At 32.8% G+C, this 21098-nt stretch overlaps 1 protein-coding gene across 9 annotated transcripts in view; it reads right to left on the bottom strand.

Moving 5' to 3' along the window:
- Window positions 1-21098, bottom strand: part of Obsc (Obscurin) — a 226868-nt gene that overhangs the window by 104573 nt on the left and 101197 nt on the right. For all 9 annotated transcript variants that reach the window (XM_074138259.1, XM_074138258.1, XM_074138266.1 and 6 more), the window contains one exon: window positions 20774-20866. In XM_074138259.1, the coding sequence (XP_073994360.1) occupies window positions 20774-20866 (93 nt within the window). The remainder of the gene's footprint in view (window positions 1-20773; window positions 20867-21098) is intronic.

Here is a 21098-nt window from a genome sequence, read left to right as displayed (position 1 = left end):
ATGTTCAACCGAGTTAGATTTTTTACTTTCGTAAGAAAATATTTGTGTCCGTTTAAATATCTAGTTGACACTAGAAATACGTCCCAAGTCTTACAATGGCCATTGTATGAACACTAGCTCAAAATCAAAAAAATTGCAACCAGTTTTAACTATCTACATATTTCGTTTGAGTACTGCCGAGGGAATTTACGAAAAGTTAGCGATTAATCCCCCAACGGGAAGTACTACTAACATACTTTAATGAAAGTATGTTCTCTTTTAAGAGATGTAACCAAAATTTGTTAGTAAGATTACCCAATAACTTAGTTTAGTAAATTGCAATTACGTAGTACTCAACTTTATTTGAACCATTTTTCAAGGAAAACATTATTGAGGGCACTTTTAACATTAATGTGCTAAAAACAGAGTAATGCACGGACATAGCACAGTTAAGAAGTAACCCAAATGGAGGAATTCCGCGTTGGGAGGAAATTCCTCAAGTGGACGCATCTTATTACTCATGTTTTTGGAGTTGTTTTTTTTAATCGCAGCTTTTCTCTGCGATGTGAAACTTAATTTCCACAACTACAGCTTTTAATTGACAATTTTTTCTATGAAAACTGGTTTTAAAGGAGTTAAGGAGGAGGGCGGGAATTAGGCCTCCTTCCAAAGTGTAACTTCCAGCCTAATATGCGGCTTTAAAAACAAAATGTTAAAAAAAAAAAATTAATGTTCCGAACAAGTTAGAATTTCAAGAAGTGTAGCAAGCTAAAGTCGTGTGAATATCCACAACAGACTTTTTAGATCGTTTTAGCCCGTGTGACTTTCTACAAGTTATACGGCAAAACTTTTAAGAGGGCACTATTAATAGCTGTCACATCTAAATAAGACTTTTTCACTTTCCTGCCAGAAATACACTTGTACGCTGTTTTTGTTGTGCACCAATTTCCCATCAAACGTCTTAAAAAAAAAAAATTATCTTTTGGTTTTAATTTTCAATTTTTCGAAATTGTCAGAAATCCTTTAAATAGGGTACTTTCCCCAGATAAATACATATTAGCGGCTGAGAAAACACATCATGTTGTACATAAACAATTGAATAATAATTTAAAGTTAGCGGACACTAATACTTATAATTATTTGTATAATAGATTATTATGGTAAGAGGAAAATGATGTATCTAAATAAATACATATTTGAGTATGTTACTTTTTTTTGACTTATTTATTAAATGAAAAGGAAGAAAGATTATTGCCAATTAATTATTGTCATAATTTATTTATTTTTTTGCGAAGCTTTCGACCTTGCGCTGTGATGGCGAACCTATGACACGCATGTCAGAGTGTCAGGGGTGACATGCGAACTCATTTTGGGTGACACGCATCCACAAAGACACTTGGGCGATTTGTGGAAACTTTGAAGAAATTACGGTATTTATTGAGAATAAGGATCTGGCAAACTTTCCTCAGGTCAATGATCATAAAATGGGTCATTTAATAAATCTTTTTTTTTACTATGGTTGCAAATATCAAAAAATTATTAATATTTCTTTTGTGGTACAGCTCCAGAGTTAAGTTAGGGTTTTTCAAAATTTTGACACGCCGAGCTCGAAAGATTCGCCATCACTGACCTGCTTTTTTTTTTTTTAAAGGATGTGAAATGCTTTTTACGCACAGAGTGCCGGACTCCCAACTAAATGGCCTACCGGCTAAAACACCCCCCTTCATCCCTGGACCTAGCCTGGATTCAATCACTATTAGACACGCCTCATCATTATCAATACGTGATCAATCACCACAATTCAATCACTGACCTGTAACAATAATAATCATACTAATAATACTGATAATAATAATTTTTTTCACTTTGGTAACATCAAAGTTTGGTATGTTTTGTACTGGTTCTCAGTACCTAAACAGTGAGGATGATAACAATTTATTTATATATTACTTGTTACAACTGCAGTTTTTACAAGAGAGTTGGGAATTCACAAAATATAGTAAAAATATAAAACACTTATTAAACAATCCACTCATATACATGAATATATGTAAAAGTAATATTAATATTAAGAAAAAATAGAAAAATTACAGCTATAAAAAACAACCAACAGTGCAGCACTATGTATAAGAAAGATATCCTCTGGTCACATCATTAGAAAAATTTATCTAATTACCCATATATTTTTATATTTATTAATTATTCATTTATAATAAAGGATCTCAGCTTCAATGAACCAGCACATAATACACAATGTCATTAATCTTGTCTGTACTGTCAAATACAAACAAACTTACAATATCTAGGTTCATTGAAGGGAAATATTTTAGTACATACTGATCGCGTAGAGGTCCAGTAGAAGGGCAGTAGAAGGGCAGTAGAAAAAGAAATGTTCCAAATTTTCCATTTCAAATCTATTGCGCAAACTGCACAACACGCCGCCATCCAAACTATACTTATTACCTTTATAGAGTATCCTTACTACATTTTTATGAGAGAGACGAAGTTGAGCTATGATTCTAATTTTTGTTATTGATTTTGATTTTAGATATGTTTCTCCATCGCCCCAACAGGCTATACTTCTATAAATGTTACTGAAGCGGTAATTCAATACATTTTCAACCGCTAGACTGTACCAATGGCTTGACCATTTCTCAGTTAAATCTTTATTAACATTTTGCACTAACTGAGGGTTAGTGGCAATCCACAACTCTTCAGAACCAATAGCACGCAGCAGGTTTTTAATTTGTTACGCCCAATTGTACTTATTGTATTTGTTGAGGCCACACTCACGAAGTTTATCAAAACAAATGTGGGAATACCTACTCGGGCTCATATGTAACAACTTGAGCCACCAAGATATTGTTCTTTTAAAAATAGCAACTTTAAGTGGTTTACAGCCTGTTTCTATTGACACATAATGATGAGTCGTATTACGCTGCCATAACAGCAATGTTTTAAAAAGGTGCTGCAGTACCTTTTCCACCATTTCCAGATATTGAATGGCCCATATTTCAGAGCAGTACAAAGTTATGGCAGACACTACGCTCTCAAAAAGTTTGAGTTTACATTCCCATGAACTATTCTTGCCTTTAATGAGAATTCGCTTTATTCTGCCTACAGCTTTGATTCCTTTATTAATAAATTATTGGGCGGCTAATCTAAAACAACCAGAGGAGCTGAAAAGTACTCCTAAATATGTATAACTTTTAACGTATTCTATTTCATGTCTGAGATAGTGCAGGGCTTTGAATTTTTTTAATCTCCCCCCCAGCATGGAAAACGACTACCTTGCACTTGTCTGTATTGACCTCAAGATCATTCACAGCACAATATTCAGCCAACACATTCAATTTAGCCTGCGCATCAGGTCGAGTTTCGGCAAAAATAACAAAGTCGTCTGCACACATTAGATTTTAAATATTGCAATTTTCGTTTATAGTTATTCCAAATAGATTAAGTTCTCTAAAAAATGATTCAAAATCAGATAAAAACAAACTCAGAACAATATCAAAACAAAATCAGATAATCAGATAAAGTTAAAAAGTAAGGGTGAAAGGGACTCCCCTTGCAAAACCCCACGCGGAATATCAATAGACCAATCTGTGACAACTTCAGTCTAAACACTGAAGCGTAATAGAGTTTTTTTTAAGATTCGCAGCATTTTGCCACTTACCCCGATAATATGCAGCTTTTGCCATAGTTTAGAATGGTTAATGCTATTCGGAAGTCTATAAAAATGGCGAATAAATTTTTTACTTTTCATTAGGGTATAAATACTAATAGCTGAATAAAGGTTGAATACATTGTCAGCACATCCCCTTCCACGCCGAAATCCGGAATGACATTCAGAGATTATAGAACAACTATAAGTAAAAACAAATGGTTTAATGCTGACTGTAAAGTTCTGAAACAAAAACTGCGGACTGTATATTAAAACTGTCCGGTAGGACAGTTGTATAAGGGTTGACCATCAAAAACTGCACGAAAAAGAGTAACGTTGAAAAACACCCAACTTTGACAATTTTTTTCTCTTTTTCTATAAAAGATAAAATTCCCAAATTTTCTTTAAATGTTCTCCAAACCCTCCTTTATAACTGTAATTTTTTTGCCATCACCCAGATCTAATAGGTTTCGAGAAAAAAGTTTCCGAAAATGAGCAAAAACGGCTTTTTCAAAAAATGTTCTTGTTCTTGTTCTTCTTCTTGTTACCTTTTTTGTAAACAACGTAGCGCCTAAACGCGTGAACCGATTTTCATGAATGAGGTGTCATTCGATTCAATATTTTATGTAGATGTGCCTTTTGGGGGTCCCGACGCTGTACATCGAATGGGAGAGGAGTTAGCCCCCTTTATGTAAGGCCCCCTCCAAAATTGTTATTACTAATTACTCTGTAAATCTTGGCCCGATTTTGATAAAATTTGGTAGGATGATAGGGTTAGGGCTCCCCTACGTAACATTAAAGCGGCGATCAGCTCTTACACTTGTTAAGGGGAAGTACAGCAATCGTTTCAAATTATCGACACGTGAACCGATTTTTATGAATGAAGTGTCATTCGAATCGAAATTTTATACAGATTTGCACTTTAAAAGTCTCGGCACCGTGCCTCATAAGGAGGGGAGTTTGCCCCACCCAAATAAGGCCCTTTCTTAGTCCAATTTTGATAAAATTCAGCTCGAATAAGTGGTTAAAGCTCCTCTACGTTGCTGATTCTCTTGCTCCTACTAAGAGGAAGTACTGCAATCGTTTAATTTATGAATGAGTGAACCGATTTAAATCAATGAATTGTTCGATTAAAAAATCTTTGCCTCTTTGCCTTTTAGGGAGAAGTACTGCAATCCTAGTTTATTTTTCTTACTCCTCTTAAAAGGAAGTACTGAAATCGCAGTTTAATTTTGCTATTTACGTACAAATACGTACGTAATGTTATTCAAAACGCTTTCTCAAAAAAATTGTTATTGAGGATGGTTTGGGAGCCGCAACTACAATCATTCTTTAAAAAGATCTCTCCAGTGGTAGTTAACACCTAATCAGGTTATAATGATAGAATTTGTTATTCCAAATTTTAAAAAAATCTGTAAAGCAGATATGTAACTTTGTAAAATAGACAAAAAGGAAAATCTATCCAAAAGGTACAAAAATCTCCTTAACAAAAACTTACAGTTTAAAATGTTAAGTATAAGGGTTGATTAAACGCCAAAAGGTACACAAATCAGCGAGTACCCAACATTTCATTAATATTTAAGTAATTCTACAGCATTAATTTTCATTAATAAGTTATTTTTTAGAATTTATTAGATGTCATAGGAAATGTAAGATGTCTAATTTCTTTGAACTCTACCTTAGGAATTATTTATTGTTACGTGCGGAATATCGCTCTTGTATTAAAAATGCAAAAAAATAATTGTACGATAATAATAATAATACTTTTGGCTTTCGACTTTGAAAGACGTCTGAAACACTGTGTTTATTGTGTAAACACGAGAGAGGAATGACGATTTTTCAGGCATGTTACACAAAAGGTTAATTCTTTGTAAATCAGATAGCGAGAATTTTACCGTCAGATCCTCCCATTCCAATAGACGAGCTTTTTTAAGTTAACAAATAACATTATTGTTCAAGGATTCTACACCAATACAGATTACTACACAGTGGCTTTTGTCACCCAGTTTGAAAATTTAAAAAATAATATTAAATGCCTACAGGTATTTCAAATCTAGACTTATTCTCTTTGAAAATATGACTATTCTAATTTTTATATCATATTTTCAGATAAATTCAAAACGTGGGTCAACATTTAACATCTGTGCAAGTACAAAAAAAATCCAGATGTACATATTCCTCTAGCAATAGCTGTATTAAGAAAGTTATGGTTATTGTTTTGTTTGTCTGCAAATCTGATTCTTTATTCTTGACCAACTATTATTATTCATTTTGTAATGTTTGAGAAGTGTCAAGATCTAAGGTCTTTTTTCCACTTCTTTCTAACATTGCCAGGCTCTTTTTCACATAAGTTATTTATCGAACGGGAAAATCTGTCAAACAGTTGGCGATGCTTAGTTTAGGATAGAACAGCAGGCGTGCTCAAAGGATCAATTCGAGAACCAGTGCTGCTGAATTTGAACAATAACGGCATTACTAAGGTCAAACTGAAACCAAGACGCCCACTAATTCCTAACACCGCTTTCTATATCATCGTACAGAATAGTTACTATAGCTAAACAGTTGATATGATAGTTATCCATAGCTCAAACAAAAAAAAAACAAAAAAAACTGAATATTTCAATAAATGGAAAATCGGGTTAAAAAAATACACAAAACCCAGAACCCAGAACCCAGAACCCAGAACCCAGAACCAAGTTAAAAGACGACCGAAACTAAATTGTTCCGATCAAATCCACTTCCTTGCGAGAGTGAAGTCAAGTACCTGAACTAATGATGGACCCGCGATCGACTTTCATTTAGTAAGCTAGTTACAGCGTTTTCCTCAAATCTTTGGGTGTTATGATTTTTCCTCAAACTCGGATTTAAGCCTACCTAACATAACAAAGGTGACACATAAAATTCAGAGGAATAGCACTCAAGAGAAAAGTCCAACAGCACTGGTTTATAATGAATTGGTCCTGGATACAAACATCCCTGAAAGTGAGCAGTAAATATAAAAAGTTTAAAGAAATCATTTGGAATTGTAGGGACATAAAATGTACTAAAACAACGGCAGCTTAGGAAGCCTAACCATCTCCACACCTCAAAACGCCCTAAAATAAATTTTCTTAGAAAACCGTTTTAAATAAGTTATAGATCAACATAGGTGGAACTGGATTAGCAAGTTTGAAGAAAATCCAGAAGCTGCTTTCGAGGGAAAACAATAAATAATTTGTAAATTGAGAGTTTAGGTTGAGAGATTTTGATGTGGCAATCGAGACCAACTAAGGGTACCAATAATAAATACAAACTTGGAGCTTCCAGCGAGTTTTTGAACAGAGTGTTCACAGTAACATGCGTTAAGACAATTAGAAAAAAGACTATTGTTCTTAGATATCTAAAACCTTATATTTTTCATGTGAATATGACACTTAACAACACTACCTCCTACAATAAATATAAGACCTACATTTGGTCACTGCAAAAAAAAAAGTTCAAGAAAAATAGCTAAAAAAAACACCGTAGATACAATTATACTTCTTGTTTAAAGGCTTAAATTAAAGAAGAGAAATTCAGGAGAGGAAGAATGAAAGGGGAATAGGAAACATTAGGCTGCGAGCAGAACTACGGAGTGCTGGGGTGTCCAGGGTATCCCCTTACTTGGGCATCATCCAATTCCTATCAACTCAACTCTAATAGAAATACATTTTAAATTCAATTCAATCAAGAAATAACTGGCGATTGATTAAAAAATCTACTAAAATATTGCAAAATATCTAATTTTAATGAATTAAATAAAAATAACTATATTCAAACTAAAAATAGTTACAAAAATCTGTTAAAATATAAAAAAAAAGCATACAAAAAATATTATTGGGATTTTAGAAAATTGTAATAACAGTAAATTATTTTGGAGTACAATAAAACGCTTTCGAAAATCTGGTATTTCTAATAATATAATTAATGCTGAAGCCTGGGAAAAATTCTTTATGGAAATATTTCCAACCCGAGTTATTGATGATAATGATGTCGGGCACCCTGTATTGGATTCACCCATCTCTGCTCATGATCTACGAAACGCGATATGTATTTCGAACTAGATCTGGTACATCCCCAGGTTTAGATAACATCTCTTATCATTTCTATAAATGGCTACCTGACAACTGGTCTTGAATGCCTTTTAAATAAAATATTTAAGGAAGAAAAAATACCAAATTCCTGTCATGACGTAGTTGGTACCATGTTATTTAAGAAGGGGGACAGGTATCTTCCGAATAATTATAGGAGTATTTCGCTAATGAATTCTTTTCTAAAAATCTTAACACAAATCATACACGATAGACTTGTCGATTGGGCAAACCAGAACAATTTAATTCCGGAAAATCAATCTGGCTTTCGAAGGGATAGTTGTTTAGATAATTTTTTTTTTCTGGATAGCGTTGTGCAATTAAAATTAAAACGTACAGGAGGCTCTCTGTACGCGGCTTTCGTGGATTTTAAGAGAGCTTTCGACTCAATACAACATAACAAATTATGGTGAAAACTTTTTCATTTGGGCGTCAGCTGTAAAATTATAAGGTTATTGAGAAGTATTTACGAGGGAGTGCGAATAAAAATAAGATGCGTATCTAACTATTCGAAATTTTTTGAGATAACCGAAGGGGTTCTTCAAGGCGATCCCTTTAGCCCTTTGCTCTTTAATCTATATCTAAGTGACCTGGAGAGCTTCTTTATTAGAAACGGTGCTCATGGAATTATGGCCTCAGCTAATTCTGCCATAATTATGTTGTTATATGCAAACTGATAATTTTTGGAGACTCGAATTCTGATATTAGAAATAAACTAGAATTACTTAGAATATATTCAGAAGAAAATTCGTTACAAGTGAATGTAAAAAGACCAAGATTATAAAGGTAGACCGAGAAAAGAACGACAAATATTTTATAATAACGAACAGGTAGAAATAGTTAAGCGTCACCTACAGTTAGCGTAAAATACGCCCAACTATTTAATAAGATTAGGAACAGGATTGCCCCACATCAGCTGGTAAGTACTAAAGGTAACCTTGAATTTAGTAAAACCTTGAGTAAAACTTGTCAAAATGAGTTCCACAAGATATCCTAAAATTTGTTTCACAAAATTGTTAGAGAGTTCGCGAGCTAATACGGTCTCAAAATATAACTGGGTCTCTCAGCTGGTAGATGTTTTGAGGTTGATTGGTTACGCGGAATTGCCAGAATCAACAGATCATAAAAATGTAAAGCAAAAAATTCCAATAATGAAATAATATAAAGAATATTTAAAAAATAATGATGTCTGCAGTCTGCAAACTTCTAATTTTAATGCATATTACAAAGAATTTTAGGCGCCACGGTAGCCGAGCGGTTAGAGGCGAGACCTGCAAAGCTAATATGTATTGTGGTACTGGGTTCGATTCCCAGTCTTAGGCCTTGGATTTTAGTTAATGGTTAATAAAAGAAATTGTCAGTAAAGTATGTTTGCTAGTCAGTCGCCTCCGTCCACGACACCTAATTGGTAGTTGGACGTTAAGCCCCGCCTGAAAAAATAGGCGATTACTTTACTTTACTTTACATATTACAAAGAATTTTATTTATTTATTAAACGCTATTTCTTATAAAATAGATCCGCAACAAGATTGTGCTCTTTGTAAATCTAATTTAAAAGAGAATCTGCACCACATTATGTTTGTCTGTCCGGCTTTCACTCCATTCAGAGAACACTACCTCGCTCATATAAACCCTGATTTCTTGTGGCCTGGTCTGGTTTTGAACCCCTCGTCGATAAGAGAGTATCGAATTTTTTTTTTCCTCAGCATTAAGGTTGAGATCCTTTAAGGAATAAAGATTTGTAAAAAAAAAAAAATATATAAAATAAATAAACAAACAAAAAAAAATAAATAGATAACAAAATAAGAAAGAAAACTTTATTTGTATGTTTGCATTATCTGTATTACTTTGTATATTTGTATTTTTACTTAACACGTTACGCCAAACTCTTTTGTATGGGGCTAGATCCCGAATGCACATAAATAAAAAATAAATAAAATAAAAATAAACGCAATTGAAATTATAAAAAAAAGAATCACTTTTTAGATTCACTTGAATCGGGACTGTTCATTATTTCTTTAATTCAGGGTGAAGATAAAAAAAAAAAAATCTTTGGTGTTAAAGCATCATTTTTCAGATTCAACTTAATATTACCTTGCATGATGGGGTGCGATGAGATAAGTTTGGTTCTTACTTGTTTGTAATCACCAATGTCATGCTGAGTTAGCGTAATAAGTCCGACTTACTTTCGATTTTATTTTAACGCTTCTTTATTGAACCATTTCTAACAATACGAATTTGGACTGTGTTGCCTGCGAGTGAAGTATTAGTAGTCTCAAATGGAAACGTATCCATAAATCTCCATAAATCACCTTTAGCTTGGGTAACACCGACTACAATACCTAATGCCTTTAGTACATCAACTTCCAGTAAATAAGGAACCGATAAATTAGGTGAAATATCAAGAGAGAAGAGTATTTAATGATTTCAAAGAGAGTGACTATGCCCCTAATAATCATAAACATTAGTTGTTTCAGTTTGTGAACGTATTTTGTTGCCTAGTTTGTTGTTGGTTTTAAAAGAAGTTTGTTCCTTTTTAGGTGTACCTAACAGTAAATACTCAGATGGTTGTAATTGTTCCAGAATAAATTCTTTGACATATTGATTAATTGTAAGGTGGAATGCCGTAAACAGTAGTAACAAAAATTTTTAAAGAATTGTGGGTTTTAATAATACAAACAAACGAAATCACTAGTTTTTAAATTTTGTCTCTTGCTACACTTGCAAACATTTAACATAATTGACTCAACAGAGCATACCTAGACTAGCGATGTATGTTCAGTTGTACACTTCCACGTCATTAGTATCAATTGACTATTTAAATCTCCTGTTCTAAATGTGCCTACATGCAGTCTAACATCTTCAAACTCCACTGTATGGATTCAATATAGCTCAATAGTATACTGGCGAGCATTCAAAATAGTCAACAAGACAGTCAACGTGTTAATGGGCTTGAAACATATATTTTCAGAAAATAATCATTTTACAAAAATGTAACAAGATCGTTATTCTCCATCTTATTAGGATTATGAAAAAGTAATAAATTATAAACAATGTAAGTAACACGAATTCCTACAACTATGTTCAACATACAAGGCTGAGAGGGATTACACGATGTATAGACAAAACGTGTGACTCATGTTCCACTAAAAATATAATTCTAATATTGTAATCATATTTAATGCCCGGTCCGGCTAATGAGAACGATGCAGTAAGATGAGGATTTGCCAAATGTTATGTTTATTTATTCCATTTACTTTACTAATAAGCAACTCTTAGATTACATTCATAATTGATGGAAGACTTTATTTACATTTAGTTAAACAAATCTAATAGATCTGTATTAAAAATAGTCATCGCAATAAACATGTGCATCAAATAGTTTCAACCAGCAATCTCAACAGTTCAGAAAATATTTTCAGAAAATCATCAATTTTAAAAATATGTAACACGATCGTTATTCTCCATCTTATTAGAATTATGAAAAAGTAATAAATTATAAACAATGTGAAAAACACGAATTCCATCTTGTGCAGTTTCCTGTTCTCTGTTAAAACCCTACATTGCGGTTAATCAGTTTTCCCCTCAAAAAATAATAATAATAAATCTTTGGCGAACAATAATAATTATTTTTTTCATTGCAATCGTTACGATGACAACTGTCAAATTTTCTACTAATACTGTAGTTTATTGAATATTTTTTCTGGTAAAGTTATTTTCAGGTTTCGGGTGGAAAAGTGACTTTATGCTCATTCATTTTCATTAATTAATTCATGTTTAACAATTACACTCAAATATTATTTACTTACTTAGTATTATTATTTAACCGAACTCCTTTTTATAAGGTTTAAGCCTTTAAAAAAATAAATATTTTTCTTTATTTACTTACTGTAAATTATTTAAACCTTTTTTAAACAACATTAAATTTCTTTCCCCCTAACTTGTTCCTTTTATTCGAATAATTGCGACCATTTTTTTTCTTACCTAATTCGTCTTAAATCAATTTCTTTTCTCATCCGAACAAATCGGACAACTTTGACGCTGAAATGTGTTTTTTAACAAACTTATACTCTCGAACTTGAACCTTTTTGATAATTATAGTAACCCATATTGAACAAGTATTACTCATATTAAAATAATAATAATAGGAGATAAAAGAAGTTCTATTGTTCAAAAGAAGTCTACTGACTTACTAGTAGTATCAGTAAAGGTTTAAAATTAGTCAACATTGACTGAAATTTACCAAACATTTTTCTCACAAATTATTTTTAAGAATTAAATAATCAAATGGAGAAATTTATAGATTAAGGTATTTTCGGTCTATTTATAAAAAGGAATGCTATTTTAAGGTTAAAGTTATATTTGTAATACAAATCTGGACTTCATTGGCTCTAATATCTAATTATATCCCGCTCCACAAATATCTAGCAATCCATTTGGTCTAGGATCAGCCTAGGTCAGGCACTAAGCACTTATTGCAGTGTTGCATTATTATTATTTAGGTTCTACTATCCTTCTTGTTACGAATTGGCAAAATTTAACAGATTGTGTCTTGACCAGAAATACTCTTTTTGAGTAAAGTGACTCTGATTAGAAGCGGTTTTCGCCACGGTTTCGCTGTTCTTCTGGATTGAAAAATACTTGTCCAGATTTTTAATAAATATTCCGAATTGTTCCGTTTTTCACGCAAATAGTTTACATTAAGGATATGGAAAAACAGATAGCAGGGTCTTAATTTTAAACTTGTTTTCCTTCTTAACTTTAGTATCATCAAAGAGGAGGTAATTGAAGTAATATGTTTTATTAATTGAAAGCTACTCTATTCTGCAATAAATTAGGTAATAAATAAGAACTGATTTAGAGAAATTTGAGAACAAATTACAATATCCTATTATTGTTGAACACTTGCTTGGAACGCAATGCAATGCTTGACAATTTCAATGATTTCATCCGTTATAACTTACTGGTTTTCTTACGTTCTGATCGGATTCTTTAAACATGGTTCAAAATGTTTTATGAAGAGAAATTTGACTTATATATCTCATGTCAACATATCTGGAACATCTCAATTCATTGTAATGACAACATGATATTGGCTGTCCTTCATAAATGGAAATCAAATTTTGTAAACATCAATTACGACGGTTCATATTAGTGCTCATTTTTGATTTCATTCTTACCAGCTAAATACGTTCGAAAAACTCTACTACAACCCTTCTATCTTCCTCATACGTCAAGTGTGTAAGTTCAGGAAACTTGGTCACTTTAGTTTCTGTCCTCAGACCGCAATAAAAATAGTTGTTTAAAGTGGTTGTTGAGCCGCAGCAGTTCGTATAGAAACAAAGCCTTTCCTGCCTACCTCATTAACTTCAGATTTGAGGTGTTATCGCCTTTCATAAATATAGAGTGTGAAATCTACAAAATTGAGTTCTCGATCAGCCAGTCTTCCTAAAGCCTCCATACAAACTGTAGATGATGGATAGGGTTATCTGTGTAGACCACAGTCCGCAGACCGGTACTCCAATAAATATAGATGTTGAGCGTCATAATTAAAATTATTAAAAAAAAGAGAATTATTTTAACTCCGTTGCATTAGAAAGACTGATGAAAATATATATTTTTATTAAACGCCCTAACTGCCGTGATCAACTTTTGTGAAATTATGAAAGAATTTCTAAAGAAACTGGGTTATAGCTATTCTTGTGTTTATTGTTTTGTTTTTTTGGCAAGCCTCGGAATCTCTGATTTATTAGTTATTTTTAAGTTCACATATAACCTTCAGATTTTTTTGTTTCATTAAAACTGAATTTTAGAACCCTTTTTTTGCCCATCAATTTGCATGGCTGAAAAATATTAGCTCGCTTTAGAGTAAACGCAAGAAAGCGAGGCTTTGGATTCAGTTTTAACCAGTAGCGTATCCTGAATTTTAATTGTGAGATTTAATTATTTAAAAAAAACAAATCTACTTATATAATACTTCTTTTCCGAATGTTCTGTTACGAAAGTTTTGCAAGCAGTTAATTCTGTCAAAGTTTTAAGTGAGGGACGAATAGTCTAATGAAGCGGCACTGAAAGTCCAGGTATTGAGCCGGGCACGCTAGCTTTACATACCATTTATTTAACTTCGACCTTACCAAAACAACAATCTGTGCCATTTGTGGTAAGCCTAATGAAACTATAAAAACGAAGTAGCTGCTCTCTTTCTAGATTGATAAATTACTCAATGGATGAATTCTACTAACGCAGGGACGCTGACAAATAAGTTACTCATTGTTCCCGTCCACCCCTAACCTTCTTAAAGGGGTAACTGGGAAGGGCAATCGTTCAGCCGAAAGCTGCTGGATGGTGCTAACTTTCCGGATACTAGTAATACTAGCATATATATCTTTTCATTTGTCACTGAAGTTTACTAATAATTAAAGATAATCATTATTATTGGCTGATGTACATCACAACATTACAAAATGGTTTAGTTGCCTACATCAACCATTTATTTTTAGAAAGTGCATCTGTACTTGAATACTCTCAGATCATAACTATATCTGTAAAGTTCTACAGACTAGCAATAAATGAGATTAAAAATAAAATATTTTGGTACAAAAAAGTTCATAATATGCTCAGCACAGTAAAGATTAGTAAAGTACTAAATATTGCTATTTACATGAACGGAGGAGTAGGAGAAAATGCAGAACAACTTAAAGAATAATTTCAAACGCAAATTTATCTTAGGTAAATATAAATTAGAATTATAAAACCATTCAAGAGCGCTTTATTTGGCGATAGATCTAAAAAAAACTAATACTTTCTAGTTACTGTAAGATTTATGATAAAGATTAGAAATATGGTTTTTAAACTAAACAATGTTACTTTTTAAGCAAAGGCTAACAATTTATACACCCTTTCAATTCAAAAGTGGTACAGTCACTCTAATTTTTTTTTTTTTTCCTTATCCACGTTGCGATGACATAAAAATTAAGCCAATCGGATAAATTTGATAAATTATTGTAGAGAGTTTTATAAATTTCATGGGTAGATGTTAAATTATAAAATCAGAGCATAAAATATTAGATTACATATTTATTTAATTGTTTCAATATGAGTCTATATGTATGAATTTTATATTAATCTAAAATAAAATAATCTAGTTTAAAACATTACATTGCTTTTGTATTTATTTTTTCATAAATCCATTTCTTTTTAAAATTATTTGAATCTTGTAATTTATAATTTCACTGTTTTCAAATGGCATTAGCCCGTCGAGGCAACGAGTGGTGTAATCTTCTTGTTTTATTGAGTAGTTTGATTTGTATTACTAGAAGACTTGAAATGAAAAAAAATTTCAGCAAGAGAAAGTTGTGTATGTATTTAACATCAGATTTGTTGATTACCAATTTCTCTTTTTTCTCGCCATCTACACGAATGATACTGCGACACTTTCCTATTATCCTGAACCTGTGCACTCCTTAAGAAACCTACACAGCCACTCAACAAAAATAAATTCTTGGTACACAAAATGGCAGATTAAATTAATTCGAGTAAAAGCCAGTAGAACAGCTTTACCCTGCGCCAGATAGCTCCTCTACCTTCGTCCTACCAATAATACCCACTATCGTTGGCTCTGCATTGACAAAAGCTTGACGTGAAACTCATACACCACTTACAAAATTAGAGTTGAACAAGCTAAACCTACTTGTTAAAAGTTAAACCTCACTCAAATCGTGTAGTTTCGTTGGAAACTTATTATAGAAAATTTGAAACGGTTGTAATTTTCCTCTTGCAATGAATAAGAGAAAGTAATAAAGAAAATAGCTTAAAGGGTTCGAACCAGCGGGCAGTAGAAAACCATTACAGAAAATAACATTCAAGTAATTGGCTCCGAGCCACCTTGTACTTCACCACAATCGCATCTTAAGGAATTATAATTTATAAATAAGTCATTGAAATTAGTTCGATCATTTCATTCCCTCCATTCCAATACCATCCAGTTTTTCAAATTTTACTTCTTTTCCCACTTAACAGTTAAGCGGACGCGCACAGACTAATTTATAAAAACCATTTTTTCGTATTTTTCATCAGAACGTTTATTTCTATTAATTGGACTATTAAAACCAGACTCATGTAATATTTAGTTGAGATAATACCAAAAGATGTTATCGTAAACTTGTAGCGTGGAAATTGTATTCAGTCAAGTTCCTCTTTTTCTGCAAGACAATACTTCTTTTTAATAATTACATAAAGCTAGTCTTATGTGTCAATCGTTAATTACCCCAAAGAAGAAGACAGTACCGAAAGCAAACAAGAGATAGTAACCAAAGTTCTTGAACCGGAAGGCCCATTAATTGGGTTAATGACAGGTTTTACATAGAAATAATCTACAGTTTGAATGCCTACTAAATTCAACTAGGATGATCGCGTTCAATTTAAACATTTAATTCGTAAAAGATATTTAAAATATAATCTTGTAAAATTTGAAGAAAAGATTTATAAGTTAGATCCTTGAAGACTTTTACTTTAGTTAGTAATGGCGTTGCAGTAAGTGTGCAAAGTGAAAATAAAAGGTGAGCAAACGCTTTTTTGAGGAAATTGAGAAAGAAATAACTGAAAAATGGTTCTGTAAAATCATTCGATTTTTTAGAAAAAATTCACCCCATACTTTTTCCATCTGGGGCAGAGACTTTTACCAGCGCCCCGTGGATGGATACAGTACCCCTATTTTTACAAAAGATTTGTTTGATTGTTTGTTATTGTACAATGAACTCTGCTGCCATGGCAAGATTCTGGCACTAATTACGGCACTAATTTGGAAAAAGAAATAACAGGAAATGCTGGCAAGATAAAGCAGTGCTAAAGGTTCAAGGACGCCAGACTATTCAACAATCTAAGGGATGAAGGAATATAGAAAAATGTATTGTTTTGATAACAATTTTGAGATCTCACAGAAAATGTAAGTCTCAAGTTTTTTCAGGGGTCGGAAAATTGTTTTTTAGAAATTAACCTCTCTGTATGTAGTGGCAGTATAAATTACAAATTGGAAAAAGCGCTGAAAATTTAAATTTATTATTTTCTTGGCTGCTTCGAAAATTCGTTAAGAATTTTTTCTAAAAAATCGAATGATTTTACAGAACCATTTTTCAGTTATTTCTTTCTCAATTTCCTCAAAAAAGCGTTTGCTCACCTTTTATTTTCACTTTGCACACTTACTGCAACGCCATTACTAACTAAAGTAAAACTAACACCTATTTTTTTCAGGCAGGGCTTGAAGTCTAAACTACCGATTAGTTAGGAATGAAAGCTCATACTTTACTATTAAAATTTATTTTAAGGACTTGTGAGCCAACAGTAACAGCTGTTCGAACCAATGGAATGAGTTTAATCCAGCGCCATGATAACAGAATTCCTCCTGTATCTCACAAACTCTTCAAAAGAGCCCAATTATGAAGAGATATATACTAAAACCTACAGTAAGGGATCAAACGAAGAGTCTGAAACCGGACAGAATAATCTTACTACCAGCCGTAACTAGTCAGCTCACCGTAGGGATGTCTGTTGTGAAGTCGTACATTCTTAGAACCTAAACAGACATTGCAAAAGACAAACTATCAGCTGGTACGGAACTAATAAAAGGAAGAGGGTTGCCTTATTCCGCCATCCTACCCACTTCTTCATTTCCTAAAAGACTAGTATGATCTGTAGGTTCTAGACTAGAAGAACATTGTTGATCGAAGGGGTTCTTCCTTTAGTCTCCTGGAACATTGGACACTAATTTCTAGGTGAAAACCAAGAATTTAAGGTCTTCAGCGTATCCTGAATATCTGCCAGGTCTTCAAGCAGTTGCGTCAGAAATACTTTGGAAACCTGAATCTCGAATCCTTTCTTATCTATCGATCAGAGTCATTTTCACAAGCGATATACCGCGATTCTGTTAAAACGAGGCTGTAGTGTTGAGCGTTTGGCAAGAAACTAAACTTCCATTAAAAATACTAGTTTAAAGACAATCTGACAATGTACCTTGCAGTATGAGATAAAGTTGTGAACCTTTTACATCCGATTTATTATTGAATTTAAATCTAATCTGTTCATGTTCATTTCTATGTTAAAAAAATCACCATCTAACATGATCTATTTCTTGCTATCATCTTTGGAAGGTATAAAAGCAGGTAATATTTCTTTATTTCAGTTCCAATGAACGTTGAACTTAAATTTGAATTCATATCTATTCAAAGTTATTCATAATTCCTTTCACTATTGAATACTTCAAATGTATGATAAAATTTTTTTAAAAAATCTTAAATTGATACTAGACTCTATAATGTGTTGTAAAGCCAGAGAGAACAATTTTGTACACTTGCCAAGACTATGTAAATACACTTATACAATCGGGTCAGAGAACGTCATAACTCCCAGACTGGTGTCTGTACAGCTTCTTGTTTTCTTTCTTAGCTTTGTTACGTTTAAGTAGGTAGAAATTATCCCTTATAAACCCCATTGTTAGTCCATACTCTTTTTTAGCCTGGGGATCAGTAATTTTATTTTCTCTGTTGCCTAATTAGAGAAGTATTGCGACAGTGTCAAATTGGGTTTTAAATATTTTGAGGTCACCTTAGTTCCTAGTTCTTTAATCGAAAACCCATAATCTACCTCTAGTGACACCACTCCAACAAGAGAAATTTGGGCAAGGATTGCAGAGGTCAATGATTAGATCTTCCTCAAATGACACGCATTTTGCCGATACCCACATATCATTTGAGAAGATTCTTGGACTCAACATTTCAGACTTGGACTCAGCGAGATATAGCTTTGTTTAGTTTTGCAAACTAGTTTTTATTCCAGCAAAATAAAGCTCGGCCACATACCTTCCATCAAATTTAAACAAATAAAAACATAATGAACTTCATAATAGTTACTCCGGACTTGCAGGATTTGTTTCAGTAACACAAGATGTAACCAGAGGCGTTCATAAAACTTTGAGAATTGTAATGAGAGAAACTGTTGTAGGTGTCAACTCAATAAATATTTTTGTTTCTGGACCTCTCACAATGCCCCTTTGGTGCTCACAAGTTTGCGACAAATGTATTTGTGTGTAAACTGTTATTATACAATGAACTCCACGCCATGCACAATTCTGGCGCTAATGAAAAAAACTATTTTTGGATGGCAACAGTAAGGAAGTGTTTGCGAAGAATTAGGGTCGCTACAGGTTCAACAATATGCAGTGTTGAACAGTCCTAGGCTTCGCATTGTGGAGAGTGATTAGGAGGCTTAGCTTCCAGACATAATAACTTTAGGAGAAGGTAAGCCCTGCTTCAAAGCTCACTCATTCCTATCCTTTTATCTGAGGAACATTTCATAACTTTATTATCGTATAACAAAAACAAAACAAAAATACCAGCCAACAAACCCGGGCTATTTCCGTAAAAAAAACTTAAAACATCACATTTCACCTTTTCCTATTTTCTTATATGGGAAAAGTTGGTATTAGTGCGGAAACAATGGTTAATTAGAGTGGTCCAATCTGGGGTCTAAGGCTGAGTCGGGGAGACGCTCATAAACCGAAATCTTTTAAGGCTGATGACGTTGGAAGTAAAGTATCGGCCTAACATTGTCTTGTTGAAAAAGAACCTTTTACTGATTAGCTGAAAAGGGTGTTTTGTCTATTGGAAACAACACGCAATCTAATCCATTAGTTTCATTCGCTTAAATTGACGAAATCGAGGTTTTCTTCAACTCAAGTCGATAGTTCCTTTCAAGAAACGAAAATCACTCGAGTTTTGAAGATTTTTTTAAGATTTCCAGTGAGCATGCGGCTTATTGGAATACTTAATCATAATGAATACCACGACAGCTTTTGGGAAAAAATGTCAGCTGCTCTCAGGTGGAGTAGTTCATGCCTGATTCACCAGAACGAAAAAGGAACCTAAAAAGGAAAGTCCCGGTGAAAAGTAAACATGGAAAATCTGCACGACTACATGCCTTCTCTTACTACAGTAAGAGAAAGTAAAAACTAAATAAAAAGTGTACAGACTTTTGCTACACCGTCGTGCCATTATCATTTATCTTTATTAGTGTCTAGTATAAGTAATTCAAGAGTCGATTTGAAACAGACACGTTTCAACGAAACATTGGTACAAGAAGAATAATATTGTACAATTACATATCAAATTTACATACAAATTAAAAATCTCAGTGAAAGCTAATATTGTTATACTACTAAGCCGAATCTCCAAAACTAATGTAAATAAATTAAATAGACAAAATCAAAACAATCTCTTATGTACTTCTAGGATGATAAAAATAACTGAATCGGAGCTAGATTCAATATTTCGACTCGTATCGTGGCTGACATTAATTACATTTGAACATGACTAAAATTTTTGACAATCAAATTTTACTTTACTTAATTTTCTCACTAAACCAATTAAATAAAATTCAAGCCTGACTGGAAATCGAACCCAATACCACAGTACTTGTTAATATTACAGTCATCGCCTCTAATCGCTAGGATAGTGTGCCGCATTTTTAGTTTATTTCTTGCTAAAAGTTTATAGAATTGAATTAAAATAAATTTATTTTCACTCTAATTTTTGTCTAGGACCACTAAAGAAGGTAATAAGGACTAAGACAAAACCAGTAGAAACTCTCAGAAGAGTACATACTCGTATGTTTATATAAAAAAATTTATAAGCTCATTTCATGGTATAATTTATTGAATGATAAACTTAGAGATAAATAAATTTTCTATCAAAAATGATCTCTGTAATTCTGAGCCAGCACAACTTCTGAGAGAGATAAGCAAGCATAAGTACTACACCAAACTTGCTTTGAGAGTTGTATTGTATTTTAACTACTTTTTTTTATCATGGAAATCAAATTTCCACAACAAACTTACAATTTATTAAAACTTAGGTTCTCTGAATTTTTAATTCGAACAAATTTGTAGTGAGATTTTTATTAATAATGAAGATATCAATTGCGATTTTTTAAGCATTAAATTTAAGTTCACAACTAATTAACTTCAGCTTACCTTAAGCAGAAGCTGGTAGTCGTTAATTCGTTGTATGGGAAGTTTAAGATGTTCACCAAGATTCTTATCGTCTCGAAGTTTACTGGCCAAATCCTGCACATAGAATCATCTTAGATTATTTTTAGATTTCAACTCAGTCCCCACTTCAAGGCGGCACCCCCCGTAATATCAGAACTATTTTATGCGACCGACTATTTTATATGTGTATATTTACACTATCATCTGAATTAATATATCACAACTGACTGCACAAAGCTCTTTAACAAAATATTTACTAGTTTTTTGTCCCATTTCAGAAATAAGGCGTCATCATCACAACCTTAAC

Source organism: Rhodnius prolixus, unplaced genomic scaffold, assembly GCF_049639745.1.
Source record: "Rhodnius prolixus isolate KJV_2025 unplaced genomic scaffold, Rpr scaffold_11, whole genome shotgun sequence".
NCBI classification, from domain to species: domain Eukaryota; kingdom Metazoa; phylum Arthropoda; class Insecta; order Hemiptera; family Reduviidae; genus Rhodnius; species Rhodnius prolixus.
The sequence above is the reverse complement of the archived record's forward strand: the minus strand, read 5'-3'. Positions and strand labels throughout refer to the sequence as shown.